Here is a 23103-nt window from a genome sequence, read left to right as displayed (position 1 = left end):
GGCGTGGACTTCCAGGCGTGTGGTGGCGTGGACTTCCATCCCTGGAGGTGGCACTTCGAGCCACGGAGGTGGAAGAGAGCTCCGTAGAGTAGGACCGGGCGTGCGTAAAAGCCATGTCCGAGCCCATCCACCGTCCCCGGACAGCCACCCGGCCGAGCGCCGGCCCCCGACTTCCATCCACGGAGGTGAGAGTGCTCCATAGAGTAGGACCGGGCGTGCGTAAAAGCCATAATTGTTTTTCAAACCTTCTGTGTCACTCCAAATCATTAAATCCTTCAAACTCTTCGTCCTCCGAGTCACTTACAAAAAAAGCCGCTAATGATGCCGGTAGTACGTGGGGCCCTTCGTCATCTTCGTCATCCCGTGATCGAATCGTCCTTTATGTAAACAATCGCCGCGCCGCGCCGCGCCGCGCCGTGCCGTGCCGTGCCGTGCCGTGCCGTGCCGTGCCGTGCCGCTGACGTCACTTGAAATTCAAATTACAGTAATCCCTTGCTACATCGCGGTTCGTTTAGCGCGGTTTCACTTTTTGTTTTTGTTGAAAATTTGTGAAAAAATTCACATGTCGCTCCTCAGTATAAGTCGCCCCCCACCCAAACTACGAAAAAAACCGCGACTTATAGTCCGAAAAATACGGTACATCTGAGTTCCAGGCTATGTAGTAGCACTTTACTGTTTTTCCATGTCATGTACGTATATACCAAGTCCCTCCTCAAACGTAATACGTGCCGGAATGCTTTTTTTTTTCTTGACGGAAATGGGGCACAAGACTCACTTTCGGCCATTGTTGTATGTGTGCTCCGCTTAAGCAAACTGACACCACTTGAGACAGATATCGCTTACACCAACGTACTTTGACTATCCTCGCCATCACCCTGTCTTCGCACTCACATAACGCTCTATTTGATTAAAGCTTCATGAGAAAAAATCCATTATCTGCGAGTGCGACCGGCCTGAGCAGAGATGGATGTAATGCCTTTATACAAAAGTCATGAGCCTTCGCGCAAGGCCGGGACGGATCTCCAACGCTAAGTGTTCCCTGTTTTTTCTTGCGCCCGCCACATCGCACTCCACCGTCTTCCCCGACATCCCGAAAGCCGATCTCGCCTCTTCAAACTGCGGTCGGCCACCGCCTCTTCAACCGCAGCATTCTGCGTAATGAATTGATCCCTTCGAGATGTGCCGTGCCCGCCGAATGTTGCGGCATAATGAATTGATTTGAGAGAGGTGCACGCACAGGACTCCAGAGAGATCCTCTTTCATAGCCGGATTACGGAGCCGCAGCGACCGCACAAAGCCGCCCAGATGAAAGCGACTATTTGTACTGTAATATTTATAACCCCAGCAGCCGGCGCTTTGTCCTGACATTGCCGCAGCTTAACGTACAATTATGTGTGTTACAATTAAAGTCTCAGCTGGATCCTTGGCAAATAATTATGTTGTCGGGAAATCTGTCAAAACATTGATATACAAGGTGGGGTGCTTACAACAAATTGCCGGGACCTTCCCTCATGATTGCCTTACAAGTGAGATTACATTTCCTCCTCGGAGTAGAGGAACCACAGCAGTGGCTTTCAGGGGCAAAGATGGCCCTGAAAAAGGCAGATCTTATTTCCCCCGCCGGCCTCCAGGGCACGGCGCGTTATATGGACACATGGGCTTGTGTTTGCCCTCGCCGCTCTTTCTTTCTCTCGCTCTCTACAACCATGAGTGTTCCCTTCGCACCAGTATCAAGACAGCCATGCTCAAGGAGCGGAGGGAATTGCAAACCTAACAATCCCCATGTGTGCTTTCCCCCAATGTAATCTGAGAATCTCAGTCCCGGCTATTGTGAGTTCCAGGGTCCGGAGAGTTAGTGTCAGTCTACGTGGCTCGCCGTACAAGCAAGATTTGATGCAATCTTCCTTCCTTCCTTTCTCCTTTCCTTCTTTCCTTCCTTCTTCTGCAGCAGCAGTAAACATTAAAAAATGACCACAAAATCAATCATTACTCATCTGCGGAATGAACAGCTAAAATCTCTAATCCTCCAAATTTGGATTTGCACTGCTGATCCAAGTACCCATTTCTGTTTTTATGACTGGATTCGAGAGCAGAACACATGAAACAACCCGCATGGATGCCGAAATGGCACACATTTTTATTATTTAAATGTGTTTCGAAGGTATGAGGTGGGGGGAAAAAAGGGCTGACTGTCAACCACATAGGATGTTGTTCGTATGTTATACGTTGATTTGCTACACTGGCACATGTTTTTTTGAATCTGTGCGGGGTACAGCGATATGTCGAGGCTATCATTTCATTTTGGAAGGAATAGCGCGGGTCATAGATTCTTTTGACCCAAACTGAGATTAAAAGATACACCTGCACAATTGAGAAAGAGAATCAATGTAATGGCGTTCAAAATGGTCGTTTGAATTAAACATGTTAATATGTAAGAGAGGAGGTGCAGGCTGTTAATAAGCGCCTCTAATTTGCCATCGGAATCCCAATTATTGAAATTGCTCCGTCTGGAGTGGATTCAAAGGAAGGAATCAACGCAGCAGCCTTCGCAATTCCACACGGCGTCCTTTATTTCCCTGGGTGCCGCTGTCTTATAATGGCGCCTCTAATCGACTAACAGCACACATGGAGGACTTTTGGGGGTTGCAAGATAACCACGCCGATTACTGGATGATTGTCTTTTGTGTTGAGAGATGCCAAAATGCAAATGAAACACACCCCTGCAGGACTTTTTTTTTTCAATAAGATGAAAGAATTCCTCAATGCAAATTTTTCAAATCATTCTGATGTTTAAAAAGAGTCATCCACTAGTGTATGATTGATAAATTCTGTCTGAAATTCTTTGAGTTGGTAAAACAAAGGCACTTATGTGAGATTTGTTCTGTTTATTTCAGCATCATTTTAACCGGTTGCTTTCCATTAGCATGTAGTGTGTACGTGCATGCCTGCATGAGTGCAGCTCGACGGCAAGCCAACATTCATCTTGGCTGCTGAAGGCTTTCCGCACAATCTGCCAGCCAGTGTTTGTTTTCGGATCGTAGGAGAGGGTGTGACCCCGCTGCCATACTGCTGTTGGAGTGCAGGTGTTGCTGCTGTCATTCCAACACTGGAAAAGATGTGAGAGTGAGACATCTTCTCGAAATAGCAAAACCGATTATATGATTTTTGGATTATCTAGATTGACGCAGCAAATCTCTTACTGTGTACATTTGGGATCTAATTCTAGCCAGGCAAATCATGGGCCTACTTGTACAGTAACTTTAGTATATTAGTTTCTTGATCGCAGATAGTAAATAAAACAAAGCTGAACCTCTGAGCAAGCAAAAGTGTGTCTCACTCTTGTATCAAAACTCATTGTGTTTTTGGAATTAATATTGTTCAAGATGGAGTAGTGATGCACGTTAGGTTCATGAAAGATGCAAAATTGCCCATAGGTGTTCCCTGTGATTGATTGGCGAGCAGTCCAACCCCACTTGTCTTGCCAAAAGCCAGCTGGGATATCCTCCAGCTCACCCGTGACCCTAATGAGGACCCGCACGATACAAAATGGAGTAGAAAAACCCAACTTCGCACAGCATTGTGTTATGGTGACATTATCTACACTTCAGCTGCTGTTTGGGTTTGTTCAGTTGCATGTGAAGAATACAAAGAAGCGTCTAAGCGGATGTTCATCGGTGCCAGGGTTTTTCTCTAAAATGCCGGAGCGGGTAATAAACTTTGGCTCGGCATCTTTTTGGTGACACGACCGAGCTAAAAACGGCGTCGTTGGACGCTTGAGTGAGAGCTGGCAAAGCGGTTAGCTATGTCCTTGTGTCCACAGAGGCTCCTGGAATTATTCCCTTGCTTTCTTTCACTCATCTCTGATGAAATTTCAGCATGGCCAGGTGTTTTTTTTTTTCTTTTTTTTTCCTCTCCGTCAGTCTTTCACTGTCTGTTCTGCATCCCGCACACATCCATAGTGAGCTTGACAGCACGCGAGAATAAGGGAAGACGAAAAGGCCAATCCTTTAACTTAAAGTGAGTGCAGAAAATCCCTTTGCGGTGCACATGTGCGCCGCCATATGCAGCTACAGTACGTGCAGCGTAACGTTTTATACCCGTGCACGTATACTTCATCATGCTCTGTTTCACGGCCCATCCATCACACGTTGATGTGATAACGTGGCCTGTCGTCCCCGAGAATCGCCCCCGCCCTCCCCGGTCCAAAAGATCACGGCCCGTTAAGCCCCCCTTAACATCTTCCACATGTTGCTGCACACAAATGTCGTGTTCTGCTCCATAAAGCAGAGCGAGACTCACCCTCCTAGTCGCACGTTATCCCCGCACCATCTTTTACATCTCGGGTTGCAAGAGCACATCCTTTTACACGTCATCACTCATCTTGTTTGCTGAAGAGGCTTCACGTAAGCCCCCAACCCCCCCCCCCCCCCCCCCCCCCCGGATCCTATCCTGGACGCCCTTCTGGACCCAAGAATCAGGATGCCTGATAACATCGGACAGTCTGGTTGGTGTTTGCGAAAGGGAGAATAACAAAGTGACAAGTCAGAGAAGTGATGGTTCAGCTTGGCGAAGCCTGGACGGGTCATCATGACAACTATTCTATTCCATATGCGCATCTGCAACACAGCCGGGATTTAGTCCAAACATCCCCGTTTACTCTCTCAGAGGTCCGGGACTCCGGTCTGGTCGAAGAATTCATGCCTCCCTGTCGACTCGGAGACGCTGATTGATAAAGCATGTGTTTGGATCAAAGATAGGGAGCAACGGTTAAGACGGAAAGCCTCTTGAGTAAAACAGAGTGTACAAGGCGCCAATTGCGAATCTCCCCCCCTCCCTCCCTCCCTTCCTTCCTGACTATTTAATAATCAGTGACAATTTATTAGTTGTGCGGCGTCATGGCGGTAACAGTTGATGACCCTTGATCGGATGGATTCCTGATGTCTCAGCAATTTGGCCAACCCAAAAGTGATCTCATCTAACCAAAACTAAATTACAACTTGGAGTTCCTAAACCTTGAGCCTTTTCGTCCTACTTGGGCTTTAGCAAGAGGATGTACATTCAACACAAAAGCATGTGACTGCTTATCCAGGCATATATTATGGGCTGGTGACTGATTTCAAGATTTAAAAACTAGTTAAACTTTTCAACAGAACTATGAGGTGTTTTTTCCATATTCCCGGACTTGGCAGTTTTAAAATGCCCTTTACCGCTACCCAAACTGAACTGCAGTACACAATGTGACCATCGGGTTTGTATTTCAATGGTTTCGTTTATCCTTCGATATGTATCTATGCATTGTGAGATTCTCTACGCACCAGATTGTCTTGGTCCAATCTGGCTGTCTTTCTGGACCTTACCGCAACACTTCTATTCGTCATAAAAGCCACACCACCAATACATTTTGACTCTTTGTTCACTTTGAGTTTATTTTTTGTCGGGGTGTCTCTTGACAGAGTTTTCATAGTCTTCTCAGTGCTGAGGTCCAGATGGGCTGGAGACAGACTCTCCAGCCGCCAACTCGGGGCCGTTCCGAATTGTACGCCATAGAAACTTCAAGCCAGCTCATCACATTTCCCTTCACACGTTTCTAATCTGATATATTCCTTGTTTTCTGTACTTTGGTCAATATATTTTTCACATTCCAGATGTCAGATGCTGTTGCAGGACCTCAACTGTACTTTATGGCTACTATATTAAATCACCAACACATTCGATCAAAGTCATCAAAGGCCCAATTGTCAGACATATAAAATAAATAATAAAGTACATGTTCTTTTTCCTCAACAATCGTCTCAAAAAACAGCCAGGTCAGCAATCATAAATGTTAAATTTGTTCTGTATTTTCAATCATGAATCCTTTTGTGGGCAGCATCAAACTTGACCGAATTCCCTCTAAAATGACTTTTTCTGCCTCTTCAGATTCAAGCTTGTTTTGAAGACATCTGTTCAACACAGTCATCAATTGTCTTATTGTTTTGCAATCGCAAATATTCTCACACACTGCTGCTTTGTGTCAGCTGCACTCATTTTCCTCAGTGGTTGAGCAAGATGAGCGCACTTGATGCTGAACAGGACAACAAGCTTGGCTCCAGTGACCTGATTTAATTGTGGAAGTGTGTTTTCAGGGGCAGATGGTGGCGGCGCTGGTGATTGGTGTTGAGGGGGGCGGTGCGATGGTTTTCCATCGCTACGGGGGACAGCTTGGCTTTATAAATGCACTACTTACCGAATTTTCTGGCTGTTAAAACTTTTTCTCTTCCCTTTGGCCCACTGCAAAGCAAATAAATTACTGCCTCTAATGAGGCCACATCGTTCTTCAGTGGAATTTGCAAGCTATCAGGGAGAAGTTGCGCATCCACACTGCTCTCCATTCTTATATCCCGTGTAAAGAAGCGGGTTCATCCAGAGGATACGTTGATAGATGAAAGGCGTAGCATCAATTGCTAGGCTAATCCTTATCTATTCAGTCCTCTTATTCCTACCAGGACATTGTAGTAGAATTTTGGGGGGGTGCTCCCCCTCTATGTTGAGGTCTCTTCGCTGTCATTGCAGCCATTTTCCCACAGTTTATTCTGTAAAGCCCTTTCGAATCTTCTGGTGAAGCTGAAGAAGTTGAACCACTTCCTGTACATCTCAAAGCTTTTAAAGTAGGGCAATACAGGGATTTTGCCATAGTGTATGAAAGCGGACATTACGCAAATTGACTTTTTAATCGCGTTAATATGAAGTCTGGACTGTTTTCCCTCCCATGAAGTGAAATTACACAGCCAGAAATTACATCTGCCCATTTTGACATCCTTGCTAGTATTTTATCAAAGCAAAACGCTCGCTCACTCGCCTGATCCCCTTTAAAAGAAGTGATTTCAGAAAGACAAGCAATAAAAAAGTGGAGCTTAATGCTTGATCAATGAGGCATTTTAACTACGGGAATTTACAGACATGTTATGACATCTGGGAACTGTGGAAAAAAAAAAAATCAGGAGATGTGCTTCAGGTCAGGAACCAACCAGGTTTGACAAAACATCATTCACAAAACTCTTCAGGGCAAATTTCCCCCACTGAAGCCCGGGAAATACTCACTTCCTGCCGAGACCAGTGTTCTTGATTAGCGCAAGGCTGAATCGTCTCTACTGAGAGTTTCATCGTTTCGGTCTGTGTACATTCAGCCGTGCCTCGACACACACCAGAACCCCTCCTCAAAAAGAACATATCTTCTCTGCAACTGCGAGAGCTGCCTGGAATACATTAGTCGCGGTTATTAATGAGATTGTTTTGATGCCTCCTTCCTCTTGTCTTGGATTTTTTTGCCCCCCGCTCAAGTGATGATGGCTTGAGTTAACAAAGAAAAAAACCCTGCCAGCTCGGAGGGAAATGGAATGTGCAAAAACAGAGAAGAGTCCTTAAAGATCACCCGTCACCTCCCCCCCGACCGAACAGCGAAGCGCTCAGTAGCTCTCCAGACATAATTTGACTCCGTGGAGGTTTGCATTGTAAAAGTTGTAGAGGGGAAAAAACAGCTCACAGAAGACAGGAGGTACTCATTAAAGCATGTGAAGAATGTTTGCACACATCTGTAATGACACGACAGGAGAGTACAGACAAGGTTGAGCTTTTAACATAAAAGGCGACGCTACTTCATTTGTGTTCAACGCAATCTGTGGGCACCAACCATGTACATGGAAAAAAAAAAAAAAGTCGGCCCTCTACGATGGTCCAAACATATTCAGAGGTGCAGTGAAGTAGAACAGGGCATACTCAGACACTGCCGTACTTTACTGTTTTCAGTTTTCAGTTGATAGTTTTAAGTTGTACGTATGTGCTATATGTATTTAACTTACCATTTTTTACTGTAATTTGGATTTTGCCTTATTTTAGGTTAGTGATGGACGGATCCGGCTGCATCCACGAATGGGCGGTTGCATCTTACGAATTTTAAAAATATCGCACCGCAAGTGAAGACATACAACTCATGAATACTCTCCATCATGTCCACTAATAACCAAGGCCACCTTAGCTCCTCCTCGATATGTAAAGCTTGTCTCGGTTGAGACTTCAAAGTACACTTTTTGAAACTGGACTACTTTCCTTTTTAGACTTTGGCAGAATCTCATGGCACAAAAACCTCAAATAGGTCAGATTTTCAGCTAAAAAGTGAATTTGAAAATAGTGAACAGCAATTATGCTTACTGTACCCTGCTTTACAGAACACTATGACTTTGACTCGAAGCATAATGTGACATTTAGATGACAAGGGACATCTGCCTCTGGAGCAACCCTCTGCGGAGAAGACATTTTACAAGGCGCGTGCTCCTAAAATAAGCCTTCTTAACCTCCAGCATAGCCCGTGCGCCGATGTCAGCCTGGATATATCTGCCTTGCGACCTTCTTACTAAATATAGTGCCTTGCTATCGATTTTGGGGACGCGGTACGTTTGGAGTGCAACGCAGACATCGATGACCTATTTTCGACAGATTGCTGGTAATTGCGGGGCTCCTCGTACACTCTTTTGTCTCGGGAGCTGCGGGAGCAGCAGATGTGTGTGCACTGAGCAGACACAACACAGCTCAGTCTTTATGGGGCAAGAGTCTGTCATATATTTATGACGGGCTCTCCACAACACATTATGTTCCACAAGCAAACGCCTTCATGAAATTTTCAGGACGAGCTTACATGGGAGTGCGATTCTCCCAGTTGTGAGATTAATGGGATCACTCCGTAGTCGAGTGATTAGCAACGGCTCATTCACAGTATCGTACCTCGCTTCTAATAAAGGGCAGCGAGAGGGAAAACATGCCAGAAAAAAGCTTGGCAAAAAGCAGATTTAATTCCATCTGTGCGTATGCGATGCCAGCAGGCAGGCTGACTTCCTACCAGTGAGTGACTGGCTATGATTCCACTCATGCCTTTAACTAACGTTGTTATCCGTCAGCATAGGTCACTGTTGTGTTACCCAGGAAATGTGCAATCCAAGAATTATGTCATGTTGCCTTAGCAAATAAGTCACTTTTGTAAAGTGCAACAAAGCATATTGAAAAGGAAACTTGAGTCTCACTCAGAGCACAGACATCCGCCAAGAACGGAAAATCCCAAATTTAATGAACATTTTCAAGTGTTCCTGGTATGTACTTTCTTGAAGGGAAGTATTGATAACCAAAACAAAAACTCACCAATTCATGTTTTGTGTTCTTTAGATAGATATATGGTGCTAAAACCCGAGTTAATAACAAAGCGGTTAATTCTTGGTTTTGTTTACAGTGCCGACGTCGTTGAACCAATGATCAGTTCCCGAATTCATTGTAAAAAAGCAATTAATCTACTAATCAATTACAACGCCAAATTGTTTGACTATTCTGACTAGTCATTCACCCACAGAGACACAGCCAAATTCCTAGCATTCTTACTTAAAAGAAACGTCCCATTTCCGATCCGTCCAAGTAACAGGCACAATTCAGCTTTTGTGATTTCGGCTCGTCTGTCGCCTGTGCGCCTCTGCTGATACGGGTTCTTGTGCAGATAGTGTGGCCCCCGCTCTTGGGCTACTACTAAGCGCCGGTTAATTGAGCCTGTCCAAGCAGAACCTGTTAGTGTGCTGATAAGAAGGTATTTGACCTCATTGGAACCTCCAGGTGCTGCGGGATACTTTGCAGTGCCCGATGAAGCATAAGGCGGCCAGCATCTCCATTGGCGATTGCCTTATTTGAGTTCACTGCAACTAACATCTTAATGTTGACGTCATTAGGAAAGCATTTGGGAAGCAGATTCTTTGTATCATGCAAATTAGATGAGACACAACATCTCTGATACACGTTATGTTTTATTGACGTCATTTTAGGAAAGTCCCATCTGCAGCTGCAAATAGGACTTTGATCTGTTAAATTGAACCGTTTAAAGTTACACAAGTACAAAAAACACGAATAAATGAAGGTTTTTTTTGGTATAGTTCTGTTCCTATGGTAGCAATGTAACCTGAATTTAGGTTTAGTGCTGTTGTTGTCGTGTTAGGTCCCATCTGGAGCTTAAAATTTTAATAAATGTCTTAAATGCATTTTTAATGTCAGGTTAAATCGGCCCATTTTACAGGAACAGAGATGCAAGTTTAATTTAGTTTTTTTGGTGTGAATCTTATTGTACTTGATTTAATTGGTGTCACTTTAGCGTATGATTAGTTCAAACTCATGGGACATACAAGTTTTGGTCACATCGCCACAACAGGAGGACTACAATTATGTCATAAACCAAAGATGTACAATGCAAAATTTCCTTTTTTTTTCATATTTGCAGGAAACATTTAGTAGTTTGGAATAATGCATTGTAAATGATGTTTACCGTAAATAATTTCTGACGTCTTAGATCGAATTTATCCAGGAAGATTATTTTTGTTCCGGAGAAATGGGACATAACAGGAGGGTTAATGAAATGCGTCTATCTTAGCAGAAATGTCTAACTTGCAGTTTCTCTTCTAAACCTTCCTATTGTCTTTTCTTTCTGTCTATACCAGACCTGATCGAACGTACTTTATTACTCTCCATGTGAGAGTCTTGAACCCTCACACATTCCCAAAAGCCCACATCTATTTCGGTATTCTGGCCACGTTCAAGCATGTGTCGAGAATTTTTGCACGTGACATTTCCATCCAAAGCCTGCCAATGGATGGGGATTTGAGTCTTGAGTCGTACTGACGTGACCACCTCCCCCCTTACACACCCTCCCGTAGCCTTCCTGCCATAATCCCTCTGCCTCCAGAAACCCAAAACTAATCTTCCGCAGCCTCATCATCACATTGCAAGCTTCTGCAAGCGCTTACATTTCGCCAGCGACTGCTGTTTTAACTTCGATGCATATTTACGTCCGTAAACAAACTGAATAGTTCCTTGGAGCAAATTGCAGGTTCACCGTAAGCCTAAGAGAGGTTCTTTTAGTGATTTATGCAGCAGTCTTTCTGAATAAAGTACAGAGTAGCTAGCTTTTAGAAGCTTGCACTATATTTTTACAATAAGCCTGTTTGTGGAAATGTCGGATGTGTCATACTGGAATTGGTCAAGTCATGCCAAGGGAGAAGATGAGTTTTGACTGGTGTTTAAAGAAATGTATTTTGCCTGTTTTTATACACAGTTTCCAAGTATCTCAATAACATGTTTATGACACCCTTTTTTTCCCAGAATGGGAACAAGAATTATAAAGGACTTTACGCACTATATTTTTTGTCTTCCTGAAATGATCCTGGTTTAAGGAATTGCCAGTGTCTGATGCCAGTAATTGACTGTATACCCTGCCTTAAAGGCGAGTCTGCCTTTTTGTTACCATGATAACTGGAAACGGTTGATGGATGGCCAGGTACACCCAACTTTTTGTATACAATCCAGTTTTCAATTAATTGTCCCCTTTAAATGTTCATTCACCATACTTAAAAAAGACTATAATCTTTTCTTTTGGGCATAAATCACCTCAGACACCAATAAGGTGGATCAGGGGCCTATGGGTGTACCCGCAACAACAGCAGCAGCAGAAGCAGCAGCACAGTTGCCAAGGCAACAGAGGGTTTGCCCATCCTTCCCCCCCGGCTTTCTTCTCTGTAGTGTGAGCTGGGTACTTAAATGCACTGACCTCCTGGGTCTGGGCTGAACAGCCTCCATTGATTTGGACAAATGGGAGGGAGAGCGGACAGCCAAGGCCTTCCTGTTTGAGGGTTAAGGATGTAGTGGAAGGTGGCAGATGAATAGCCGAGGGATGCTGTGTTTTAGATGACTTAATGACACATTTAAAGGCTAATTAGCCCATCTCTACACTCGCTACGCAATTTCAGAGGCCAGCACCTCGCTACGACAGTCACAATTGAGCTACTTAATGTGTACCGCCTCTTAATAGTACCCATTAAAGGCTTTCAATGAATCACCTTGGAACAATAGCTGCAGGTGTAACGTTGCAGGGAAGCGGCGGCGGCGGACGGGTTTTAACGTGCGAGGCGTGTCTCGTTTCTTTTTCTATTTCCTTCGTCAGATTGCGTTCAAACGCAAATCCTGTGTTGGGCTGTTTTGCTCATTAACCTGAAAATTGATAATGACTATTTTGTGTGTTTATTTGACACCCACATGTTGTACATTGTAGATTGCTGATAAATATTCTTGGATGTTTTCTACGGAGAACTGGGAGAAATGTGGGGGGGAAAGAAATTGCAGAAAAATCTGAAAATATCCTAGAACAAAATTTTCGGGCACGGCACCTGGAGGTTCCAAGCATTATTATTTCCAAACTCTAGCTCTCTAGCCCATTCATTAATCCATCCATCCATTTTACAGACTTTATATGCTTGTGGTTGCAGGTGAGCTGAAGCCTATCCCAACTGGGTGAGAAGCAGGTTACATCCCGGCTTGATTGCAAAACAACAATTCACACTCACGTTCACACCTATGGACTATTTCGAGTCTTCAATGAACCTCACATGTCTGTTTCTGGAATGTGGGAGTATACCCGCACATAGATGGTAGGGCAAGTGTTGAGATTCTAACCCGAAACCTGTGCCACCATATTATGAGTGCTTAAGCACTTGACTCACGCATTGATGCATCATGAAGCCATTTCCTACCGAAGTAAAGTAGCTACTGAGGGAGAAGGTAATACCGTCAGTTGATGTTGATCCTGGGCTTACACCCCTCTCGTGTGTTGGTGGGTTAAGTGACAGAATTCGGCACCAGCTGCTCCTTGCCACGATGGCCCCCCAACACCCCTCCATCAGTAACCCGTAATACGCCCATAAAGACTAAAGAAAGGCTTCTTCATCCACCGCCCTTCCTTTTCCCCGAGACGGCCCCCTTCTTGTCGCCACGGACTGAACAGCACGTTATAAAGCCTTTATACCACCTGTCCGTCAGCTCGTCTGCACCTCAGGGAGTCTCAGTCACGAAGCCGGGGGCTGCCTTTGTTTGGATTGGACTCTGTGAAGAGAACCAGCCACCCCACCACCAACCACATTAGACTCCCTCTATTACAAATACAGACAATTCAATAGTACAGAATAGTGGCTACTAACCCATAGAGGGAAGACTGGAATCAGCAGGAAAGTGATTTTTTTTTTAGATTTATTACTGGCCGTGGGACCATTAAGTGAAATCTGTCTCTCCTAGTCGTCCTGCACCATTGCGGAACTACCTGTATTAGCAGTAAAGTTACATTGCAGTGCAGATAAATTTGATGGAGTCAAGAGAGCACCAATGACTTTGCAAGTGTGCCAAATTTATAAATTGCTCTATGAGGCATTTTAGCGAAACAGAAGCCGGAAAAATTTGGGGCTTACCCGTACCATGATTAGGTTCGATGGTACGTGGAGCCTAGCTTGCTGACTTTAGGGAAAAAGTGAATGAGGTAATCCTTTTCGACTGAGTTTCCTCTCACGCTACACAGACAAAAGGGAAAGTTTACGGTTTCAGAGGTCAACATCAAAATAAAAAAGCAAAGTGTGTGAACGGAATAAGGCATAAAACACAGAGTACGACAGAATCATTCCTGGAAAAATAATATATGTTATGCGGCCCAAATAATTTCCAATAGAATATTCTTTTTTTTGGGGGGGGGGTGAATTGCAGGTAAGACACCCTAATAAATAAAAGAAATGTGTTCGTGTCAGTGCACCTTTGGGGGACGATCACATTTTCCATGTAGTCAAGCAGGCGGAGTCTTGAATTCTTTTCTATGCCTCAACAATGTCTTCTGACATTTGATCCTGCCTAAGTTTCCTCATTTAACCTTTTTCTCTTCTTCAACTGGAAACAGTATACATCCTCTTGGGCGTGTCATAAATGAGAGGGTGTCATTTTCCCCAACATCATCCCACACAATGGCGTGCGCTTGTTGTGACACGACAGTGAAAGTGCCGTATCTCCGGTTTCTGACACGGGCGTTGGAGGCCTTGAGGTTAAGTGAGAGCTGACTGTTGACTCCAAACTGTGATCACTCTGGCCTACTTCCAGATGTGAAAGTGGGGCAAGTGGTTTTGGTGAAGCCCCTTGACTAAATAAAGACAAGTGGGAACGAGCTCTTCTCAAAAGATGGTCGCAAGATGCTTGAAGACAAGTGGAATCAAAACAGCTGAAAGATCTCCAGAATTGAGGCAAAAAAAAGGGATGGGCGTTGGACTGAAAACCAAACGGAAGGCGTGGCATAGAAACAACTGCGCTCGCTCGCATCAACCTCTTGACCAGACGAAAGACTTCAATACTTGACAAAAGCAGACAATTGTGGTTACATCATCTTTCCCAAAGGTCAGTGAACCATGAGTGATGCGATAAATAAAGCGATGAAATGAATCTGTACTCCAAAGTACCTCTGTGGCTGACCAATCCCTTCTGCAACAGAAATATTGGAGTGATCCATTTTTAACAAAACTCAAATGTATCTTACCTAACTATTGGCTCTATTTATCTATAAACCAGCCAGACTTTCAATCTTGATGCAACGTAATGCCAACTGGCTCCCGTACAACGAGAATCAGGCGTTTTTTCAACACTTCTCATACAGCTCAAGTGTCTGTCAAGTGTGACAGTCCAATTGTAACTTTTGTTTTTGAAAGGTTGAGGCCAACTGTACAAGAATTCTGATACAGAAATTTGGCAAAATGCATTATGCAAGGGATTCAGTAGAGACATTTTTATCTATTATTTAATCCCCAACTGTCTCATAAGAGGAGTTTGAGTGACTTCATTAGCAGCATGCAGGCTCATTAGCTGACCAGGTTACTGCGCCATATTTTCAAATTATGCACCATTATGTGACATTTGTCCTGCGTCACTAATGATCCGTCATTAAACATAATGGAATATGCCAGGATGTGGAGCTAGGAGGCTGGCCGATTTAAATGGAGACGAACGACCACAAGGGGGACATACCTCGGCCATCTGCGAAGCCCACCCACTCGTACCCCACCTGAGCCTACCGTGACATCCTTCGGACCTGTCATTTATCACCCTGCAAGAAGCGACCCATTATCCAACTTACTCCCCCCTGCAAAGTCTCGAGTCTTGTTGGTTTTCCAACCCCATGTACATATGTTGGCTCACCCGGTCTGTAATTTTGCCATTCCCCATTTGTCTCTCCCCTCTCCCTTGGCCAGTGGGAGCAGAAGGAGTTCTGTAAAAATTCCAGATGTTATTGCAGCGCCGCATGAATGGCTCCGCTGATACTCGCCTTTCATCTCGCTTTCCTCTCTATTGACAGATGGTAGTTATCACACAGTATGGAAATACGACTCCCCCCCACCACCACCACCCAACCCTTCCCTCTGTGGTACTGAAGCCCTGTTGAACATCACGAGAGCTTTGCGGCCACATTGGAATGATTCACTTATGAAGTATCAAGAGGCTACGGTTATGAAAGTGGAACAAACGGGATGTATGATTAAATGAGTTAATTGACAGTTCTATGTCTTCTCAAGTACAGTATAATAACCTTCGGTGTTTATACAATGCAAAGAAAATAGCTTATCTACTACATTGGGGTAGTTTTATCATTCTTGAAGAAATACATGTATTTTATCAGGTGTGCCCATAAGTGGTGTGCAGGTGCCCATGTGCACTGAAAATATGAACTCATTCTGTTTTTAAGCAGAGTACGAGAACTTTAAGTTGGGCTGCAAACTACGTCTAGTCACTGTAATGTAGCCCACAGCGAAATGTTAAGCTGCAAACTGCCTGCCAGTGCCATCTCCACTGCTGTAATTCATAGCCAAAGTTAAGCCGATAATGGAAAAATAAGCCCGGAAGCTGGGAAATAATTTTCCACCTGTTATTTATTGCGTGACCAACATTTCCTTTAAGAGGCCCTCCATTACATTATGTCCTTGTAAATATCAGTCTTGGAGATGGTGGAGGCTTGGGTTGAGACCGAAAATTATCCTTTGGGCAGTGAGGAGGGGGGTATGTTTTTTTTTTTTTTTTAGCTTATCACGGATGAACATATGGTAAATGTTTATTTTCAGCATTGAGCAAAAGATTGAGGTCTCCAGTAGTTTTAGTATTCATTTTCATTTTCAGAGTGGAGTAAAGTTTTGCAAAACTTCTGAAAATATACAAATAAATAACTCGAGCTCTGCGCAGTTACAAATGGGTGCTCACAAAGATAAAAATTGTCTTTCTGGTATTTAATACGACCCATCCTAATAGTGGTCTACATTTGGGAGCAATTGACAAAATCTCAAGGGAAGATTCATCTTTGAAAATGGAAAAATAAATCATTCTCAAGCAGGCATTTGCACAAATCAAGGAAATGGGCAAATGTTTGATGCAGTTGGTGTGTGACAAAGAAAGCTTTACTCGAACGTCATACATTTTGTCCTTTAAAATTGCTTTTTTTTTTTCATGTCGTGAGTGGTCCTTTGCGGCCAGCTCAGTAGCAATGACGAGAAACTATGGCCCACTCCATCGTTTGTGTCGCCCATCCCTTCTCTAAATGGCCCATAGGTGTTTCCAGTGGCCTCTCGTCTTCCCAGCAGTGATTCCACCAACACTTTTATATGAGACAACAAAGCCCCAAGGTTGAGCACTGCCCACTGTAGCGGCAGTCGCAGCGGCGGTCTGGGAAATACCCTCCGTCCTTGTAAACACACAGACATACACACACAACACACACACGTTTCGTGACAGTGGCCGTTTTCACTTCTTTCAGCGGTTTTTGCCGCATTCACAAATGCTCCCACCTCTGATCCATGTGCCCTTCAGCTTTTTCTTTCACACCCTGAACAACACAATCACACAAACACACACACATGGCCATTGCCCATTTGTGTCTCTTTCCTATGTTTTTTTTATGTTTTAAGGGAAGGACACTTGATCGTGACAATCTTTTTGAAAGTGGTTAGAGACGTGGAAAGCTGTGTAGGGGTGCATGAGGCCAAATGAGGCATTGTGGAGTGTAGAAATAGCATGTGGCCTTGGGCTTTGTGAAGTGCCAATTGTTAACATCTGACATGAAATCTTAAATTGTGAGAAATCCCACACATGTTGAGGAACAAATGGGCAAGCGTGTGCATCAGCTTTGGCGCCGCAAATCTCAATTGGCGGAAACATCGTTGAGTGTTGTGCTGTGTTGGAGAGAATACGAGTCTCATCTTGTGTGGGCTCTTTCACATTTTCACTTGGTTAAGAGAAAACATTAAAAGTGTAGGTAAAAATTTAACACATTTACATGAATTCATCTGAGAACAAATAATTTGCCTTATTATGTGTTTGTAGTCTCGTTATACGCATACACGGTCCAGCTGCAGGTCTCATCTCCACCCTGTCATAAATCTCCCTATGTGTGAGGTTGAGATCCAGGAAACCTTTGAAACAAAAATGGGAGCAAATTAGCTGCTGTAAAATGTGATTTGCACCCTGACTCACCGTCTAGTTTCCATGCGGTAAGTCTCGTTTGAAAAAAAATACAACAAAATCAACACAAAATGAAAGCCCAATGTGTTATTAAAAGTGGTAAAGCACGGACGGGCTGAAGTAACTGGAGACGTTCCGATTCAAATGAGGAGATATTTTAAGAATCAAACAAGGTTTTCACTACAAAGAATGGAACGATTTGAGGAGCAGTACATTCCTTAAAAGCTCATTTGCTCTGTTTTTGTTGTTGTTGTTGTTGCTGTGAGGTCTGACAGCACGTCTGCTCCACAAAATCAATCCACGTTCATGACAATATCTTTAGTTTTATGAGGGGAAGTTATAACAAAAAGGGCCAGCTGTCACGAGTGACTATTTATACCCATAATTAATTCAAATCTCGTTCTAAAATTTGGATGAGACATCCGACGTGTGGGACATCAAATGCCGCCACGTTCCGGGAGAATTAAAGATGTGATCTAAGCATAGCCTTGCTTACATCTGACGTTAGACAACTCTCTTCAAATCTATCATCTGGACGCCAAGGGGGAAATTCCCCTTACACCCTCCAGGCAGATGACAGAGAGGTGTGCTGAGACGTAAAACACATGTCCTCTTTAAGTGGATTTGATTTGTCAGGAATTCGTTGTTTGGAAGATTCCAAAGCAACACACACAAATGATCTGCTGTGCCCATTTGAACTCAGTTGCTAGCCAATACAGCAGCATAAAAACGGTCTCAGACGGGTGTGAGTCGTCACTTGGATGTTGTAAATACGGATGAATCTTGCAAATTTAAGGTATGAAACCAGGATTGGGATTCCAAGTTAGGCTTTCAAATTAGTGATAGACACAACAAACAAATGATTTCAACAAGTGAACGTAGAAGAGGCTTGGCAAAGCTACAAAGAAAGTGTCTTGGGTTTTTACACACGGCGGGGAACTATTCATAACTCGGCGGCAGCCCGAGCAGCTTGTGACCATTTGAATATAAAAAATCCCCGCAGTAGTAAAGGCCTCATGGAGTTTTATACTTTCTAATCCTTGCATTCTTTTCATTTGTGGCGTTTGTCACAGTTGCAGCACATCCATCAACTGTGCCCACATATGCTGAATTCCCAAACATAGACATTCCCGACCTCTACCCGCTCTCCTCTTTGTTCCCACCGATGGACCCTCGACACACGCCCCCCGACCCTCTCCCCTTCAACACGTCTTTACACGGCTTCTTTCAAAGTCGGTTTGATGGCAATTCCCCCGCGAAGTGGCTTGGCTCGGGCCTCGACGAAACGGTCGACTGGCACCGAGAGTGTTCACGCTTCGGGTTTCACTCGGCGCGTAACGAGAGAGAGAAAGAGAGAGCTCGGGCATCAATCATGGCAGAAAGCAAACATGTCAAAGCTACTTAGACACAATGACAAGTGATGATGACTTAATGTGGATAGAAAATATTTGTGATAAGCAAAGCACATGTTGCCTTGAAATGCTGGCAAGGTCTACACTTAGCAAATACTACACTGTTAGCATAGCATAAATCTCTGAGTTGATTTGAATTTACTGTCACGATATAAATAAAAATGACTCGTGCTCGCTAAAAAAATCTTAATGTGTCGATTTTCAGTCACTACTCATCAATCAAGCCAACTGGTAAATTTGTTGTGGTTTTTCACGTAAACGGTCTTAGAATAAGGTTTCAAACCAAAGTTAGGGTTTTGGTAACTAAGGGTTTCAAGACAGGGTTAGGATTTTAATTAGGGTTTAAGACAGGGTGCTAATTTCAAAGTAGGGTTCCAAGATAAGATCAGGATTTCACGTTAGGGTTTCAAACCTCTGGTTATGGTTTAAAGTTGCAGTTTCAATCTTAAATTAGTTTTAAATTAGGTTTTGGTTCAGGGTTAAGGTTCCAAAGTAGGATTTATAGACATGGATCGGATTACAGATTAAGGTTTTGAGCCAGGTTTAGTGTTTGAAAGTCGGCTTTATAGACATGTTTAAGGCTTCAAAATAGTATCCAGCCAGAGTTGGTTTCAAGCAAAAATTAGGATTCAAGAGTATGATTTGAAACCATGCTTATGGTTTTAAGTGAAAATGAAAAAAACATTGCACTACTGGGACTTGGGACTTTAATATGTTCTTATTCTCGTACGTCCAAATGATGACAGTCAGCCAAACACTTCATCCGTTGGTAGGCATAGCACACAGATGCTCCAGTTCCGGTTTTGCCGTCTATCTTGGCTTGTCATGGACGTGCAGGGAGCCTCTTAAAAGGGCCCCGAACAGAAAGTGAACCATGCAGATGCACGACGGGCAAGCAAGAGACTGTGAATTATTCACAAGAACAGCATGTCGCGCTGAGAGCCGCCTCACAGGCAAGCCACCGCTTGCGTTTGGACGACTCAGTCTCTTCATATTACTTCAAAAGTGTCCACAGTCAACAAGTCTCAGATCAATCATAATTTAGTTTCATATTTTATTAGCTTTCTTTTGATTGATTGATATCTTTATTTCGAACATCAAAAACAAAAAACAAAAAAAACAAATAACACTCTAAAGTGCCACATATAAGTCCATACAACAAACAAACAAACAAAAAATAAACCAACAAACTGAAATAAATAAATTAAATAAATTAATTAATTTAATAGGCGGCTCGGTGGGGCACTGGGTAGCATGTCCGCCTCACAGTTAGGAGGGTGCGGGTTCGATTCCACCTCCGGCCCTCCCTGTGTGGAGTTTGCTTGTTCTCCCCGGGCCTGCGTGGGTTTTCTCCGGGCACTCCGGTTTCCTCCCACATCCCAAAAACATGCTTGGTAGGCCGATTGAAGACTCCAAATTGTCCCTAGGTGTGAGTGCGAGTGCAAATGGTTGTTTGTCTCTGTGTGCCCTGCGATCGGCTGGCAACCGGTTCAGGGTGTCCCCCGCCTACTGCCCGTTGACGGCTGGGATAGGCTCCAGCACTCCCGCGACCCCCGTGGGGACTAATCGGTTCAGAAAATGGATGGATGGATGAATTAATTTAATACTAATAATAATACATAAGTAAATAAATCAATAAAGAATGCTCGAAAAGGAGTAGGAGGAAGCATAGCTTTTTAGATTCCTTCCCCTTTCTCACTTTATCCATTAAACCAACGATTCAACATAAACTGTAATTCTACAACAGAACACAAGTAGACACACTTTCACACTTATTGTTCTGTTTCATTTTTACTTGTGTGTAGCCCTTTGGCACTTTTAGCCTTTGTACCCGCTAAACAACATATTTTTGTACATTCTTTTAAACTGGTGGATATTTGGACTTTGCTTGAGTTCCTCACTTAGATTGTTCCATAGTTTGACCCCGGTTATAGTTATACAGAAACTTTTTAAGGTTGTTCTTATGTTTAAGATTTTGAAGTTGTGATTCCCCCTTAACTTATAACCTCCCTCCCGATTCCTAAATAAGTTTTGGATATTGTCTGGTAGTTGTTTTGCTTTTGCCCTATACATGATGATTGCTGTTTGATAAGATACTATGTCAGTGAATTTCAATAGTTTGGATTGTATGAAAAGTGGATTTGTGTGTTCCAAGTAGTTGACTTTATGAACAGTCCTTATTGCTCTTTTCTGTAGAATAAGTGGCTTTAGTGAAGTTTTATAAGTATTCCCCCAAACCTCAGCACAGTAATGCAAATAGGGCAAGACAAGAGAACAATAAAGTGTACGAAGTGAATCTTGAAATTTTAGACTTTACGTTTTTGATGTGTGGCTTCCAACTCAGCCTGTCATCTATTATAACCCCAAGAAATTTGTTTTCCTGCACCCTTTCAATTTCAGTCCCATCTATTTCTATTCGTATCTTTATGTTCGCTTTGCCAAATACCATAAACTTGGTCTTACTTACATTTAATGATAATTTGTTCCAGTCGAACCACATTTTTATTTTTTTCATTTCCTCATTCAACACTGATTCCACTTGTTGGATGTTATCACCTGAACAAAAGATATTTGTGTCATCTGCAAAATTGACGAGTTTTAGTTCTTTAGAGACTTTGCACATGTCATTTATATACAAAATAAATAATTTAGGGCCTAAAACTGACCCTTGTGGAACACCACAAGCTATTTCCAAATATCCAGAACAGTGATTACCCAACTTTACATACTGTTGCCGTTCTCGCAGATAACCCTTTATCCAGTCTAATACTAATCCCCTTATCCCATATTTTTCTAATTTATTGAATAGTATATTATGATTAATTGTGTCAAAAGCTTTTTTGAGGTCAACGAAAACTCCTACTGCATGTCGTTTGTTGTCTATTGCATCTGTGATTTCCTCGATTGATTCCATTAATGCCTGTGCTGTTGATCTGTTTACTCTAAAACCATATTGGTTCTCTGCAAATAATTTATGTTTTTCCAAAAATCCATCCATTCTACTGTTAAAAAGCTTTTCCAATATTTTTGAGAGTTGTGGCAATATTGAGATAGGTCTGTAGTTTGTAAAGTTGTGTTTGCTCCCAGTTTTATAAAGAGGAATGACCTTAGCAATTTTCATCTTCTTTGGGAATGTACCAGTTAAAAATGACAGGTTACAGATGTACACAAGTGGCTTTGAAATCCCCTCAATGATTTGCTTAACTAACATCATATCAATCCCATTGCAGTCGGTAGATGTTTTATTTTTGCATTGTTTTACAATGTTAATGATTTCATTTTCATCAACTGCCTTCAAAAACATTGAGTGAGGATTCCTTTCTATTAATTTATCTCTGTTGTCTACATCTGGCGCTGGAATTGGTATGTTTTTTGCTATTTGAGGCCCAACATTTACAAAGAACTGATTAAAACGGTTTGCCACTTCTTCCATATTATAATTTTCAGTATCATTTATAACAAAATATTTAGGTAATTTGTGTTGTTCGGTACCTTCTCTAATAATGTGGTTTAGGAGAGTCCATATCCCCTTAATATTATTTTTGTTATCCTCTAATTTATTCTTATAATATTCTTTCATACTTAATCTTATAATATTAGTTAATTTATTCTTATATCTCTTATATTTATCTTCAGCGCCTTCTGTTCTCTGTTTTATGAAGTTCCTATAGAGTACATTTTTCTTTTTACAGGCATTTCTTAAGCCTTTCGTCAACCATGGACTGTTCTTATATTTAGTTTTTTTATTATATTCCTTGATTGGACAATGCTTATTATATAATGAAGTGAATATAGTCATCAATTTATGGTATGCATTATTTACATCTTTTTCTTTATATATTGCATCCCAGTTCTGTTCCATTAATTCATGTTTTAGAGTAGCAATTGTGTCATCTGTCCTAATTCTTCTTTGTTGTTTATACACCACTTTATACACTTTGTATCTCTGTTTGTTGAAAGCCAGGTTTAGAATTCCAGAGGAGGATTTCTAAGTGTGGTTTTAATACTGGTATAGCGTTTTTAAACAAAGGTTCAAATTTGGGTTTCTATATATAATAGATCTTTATCTGAGTTCTGATTAAAAAAATAAATAAAATTAAACGTTCCTCTTTTTGTGTCTTTCAGCGTGCCCGTCAGGATTCTTCAAGCCCATTCAGGGCGATGAGTCGTGCCGGCAGTGTCCCATTAACAGCCGCACCACCAGTGAAGGAGCCATAAACTGCATCTGCCGCAATGGCTACTACCGCACCGACTCGGATCCCTTACAGATGCCCTGCACCAGTATGTATCGCATTGTTTACTGTACAGTAGTGGCCTTGCATGTGGGATAGCT

General features: G+C 42.7%; 1 protein-coding gene across 4 annotated transcripts in view; it reads left to right on the top strand.

Moving 5' to 3' along the window:
* The window catches only part of ephb2b (eph receptor B2b), a 98410-nt gene that overhangs the window by 53562 nt on the left and 21745 nt on the right, over positions 1–23103 (top strand). For all 4 annotated transcript variants that reach the window (XM_037250786.1, XM_037250783.1, XM_037250784.1 and 1 more), the window contains exon 4: positions 22896–23051. In XM_037250786.1, the coding sequence (XP_037106681.1) occupies positions 22896–23051 (156 nt within the window). The remainder of the gene's footprint in view (positions 1–22895; positions 23052–23103) is intronic.

This window comes from Syngnathus acus, chromosome 5, assembly GCF_901709675.1.
Source record: "Syngnathus acus chromosome 5, fSynAcu1.2, whole genome shotgun sequence".
NCBI lineage: Eukaryota > Metazoa > Chordata > Actinopteri > Syngnathiformes > Syngnathidae > Syngnathus > Syngnathus acus.
This window is presented reverse-complemented; position numbering and strand designations above follow the sequence as displayed.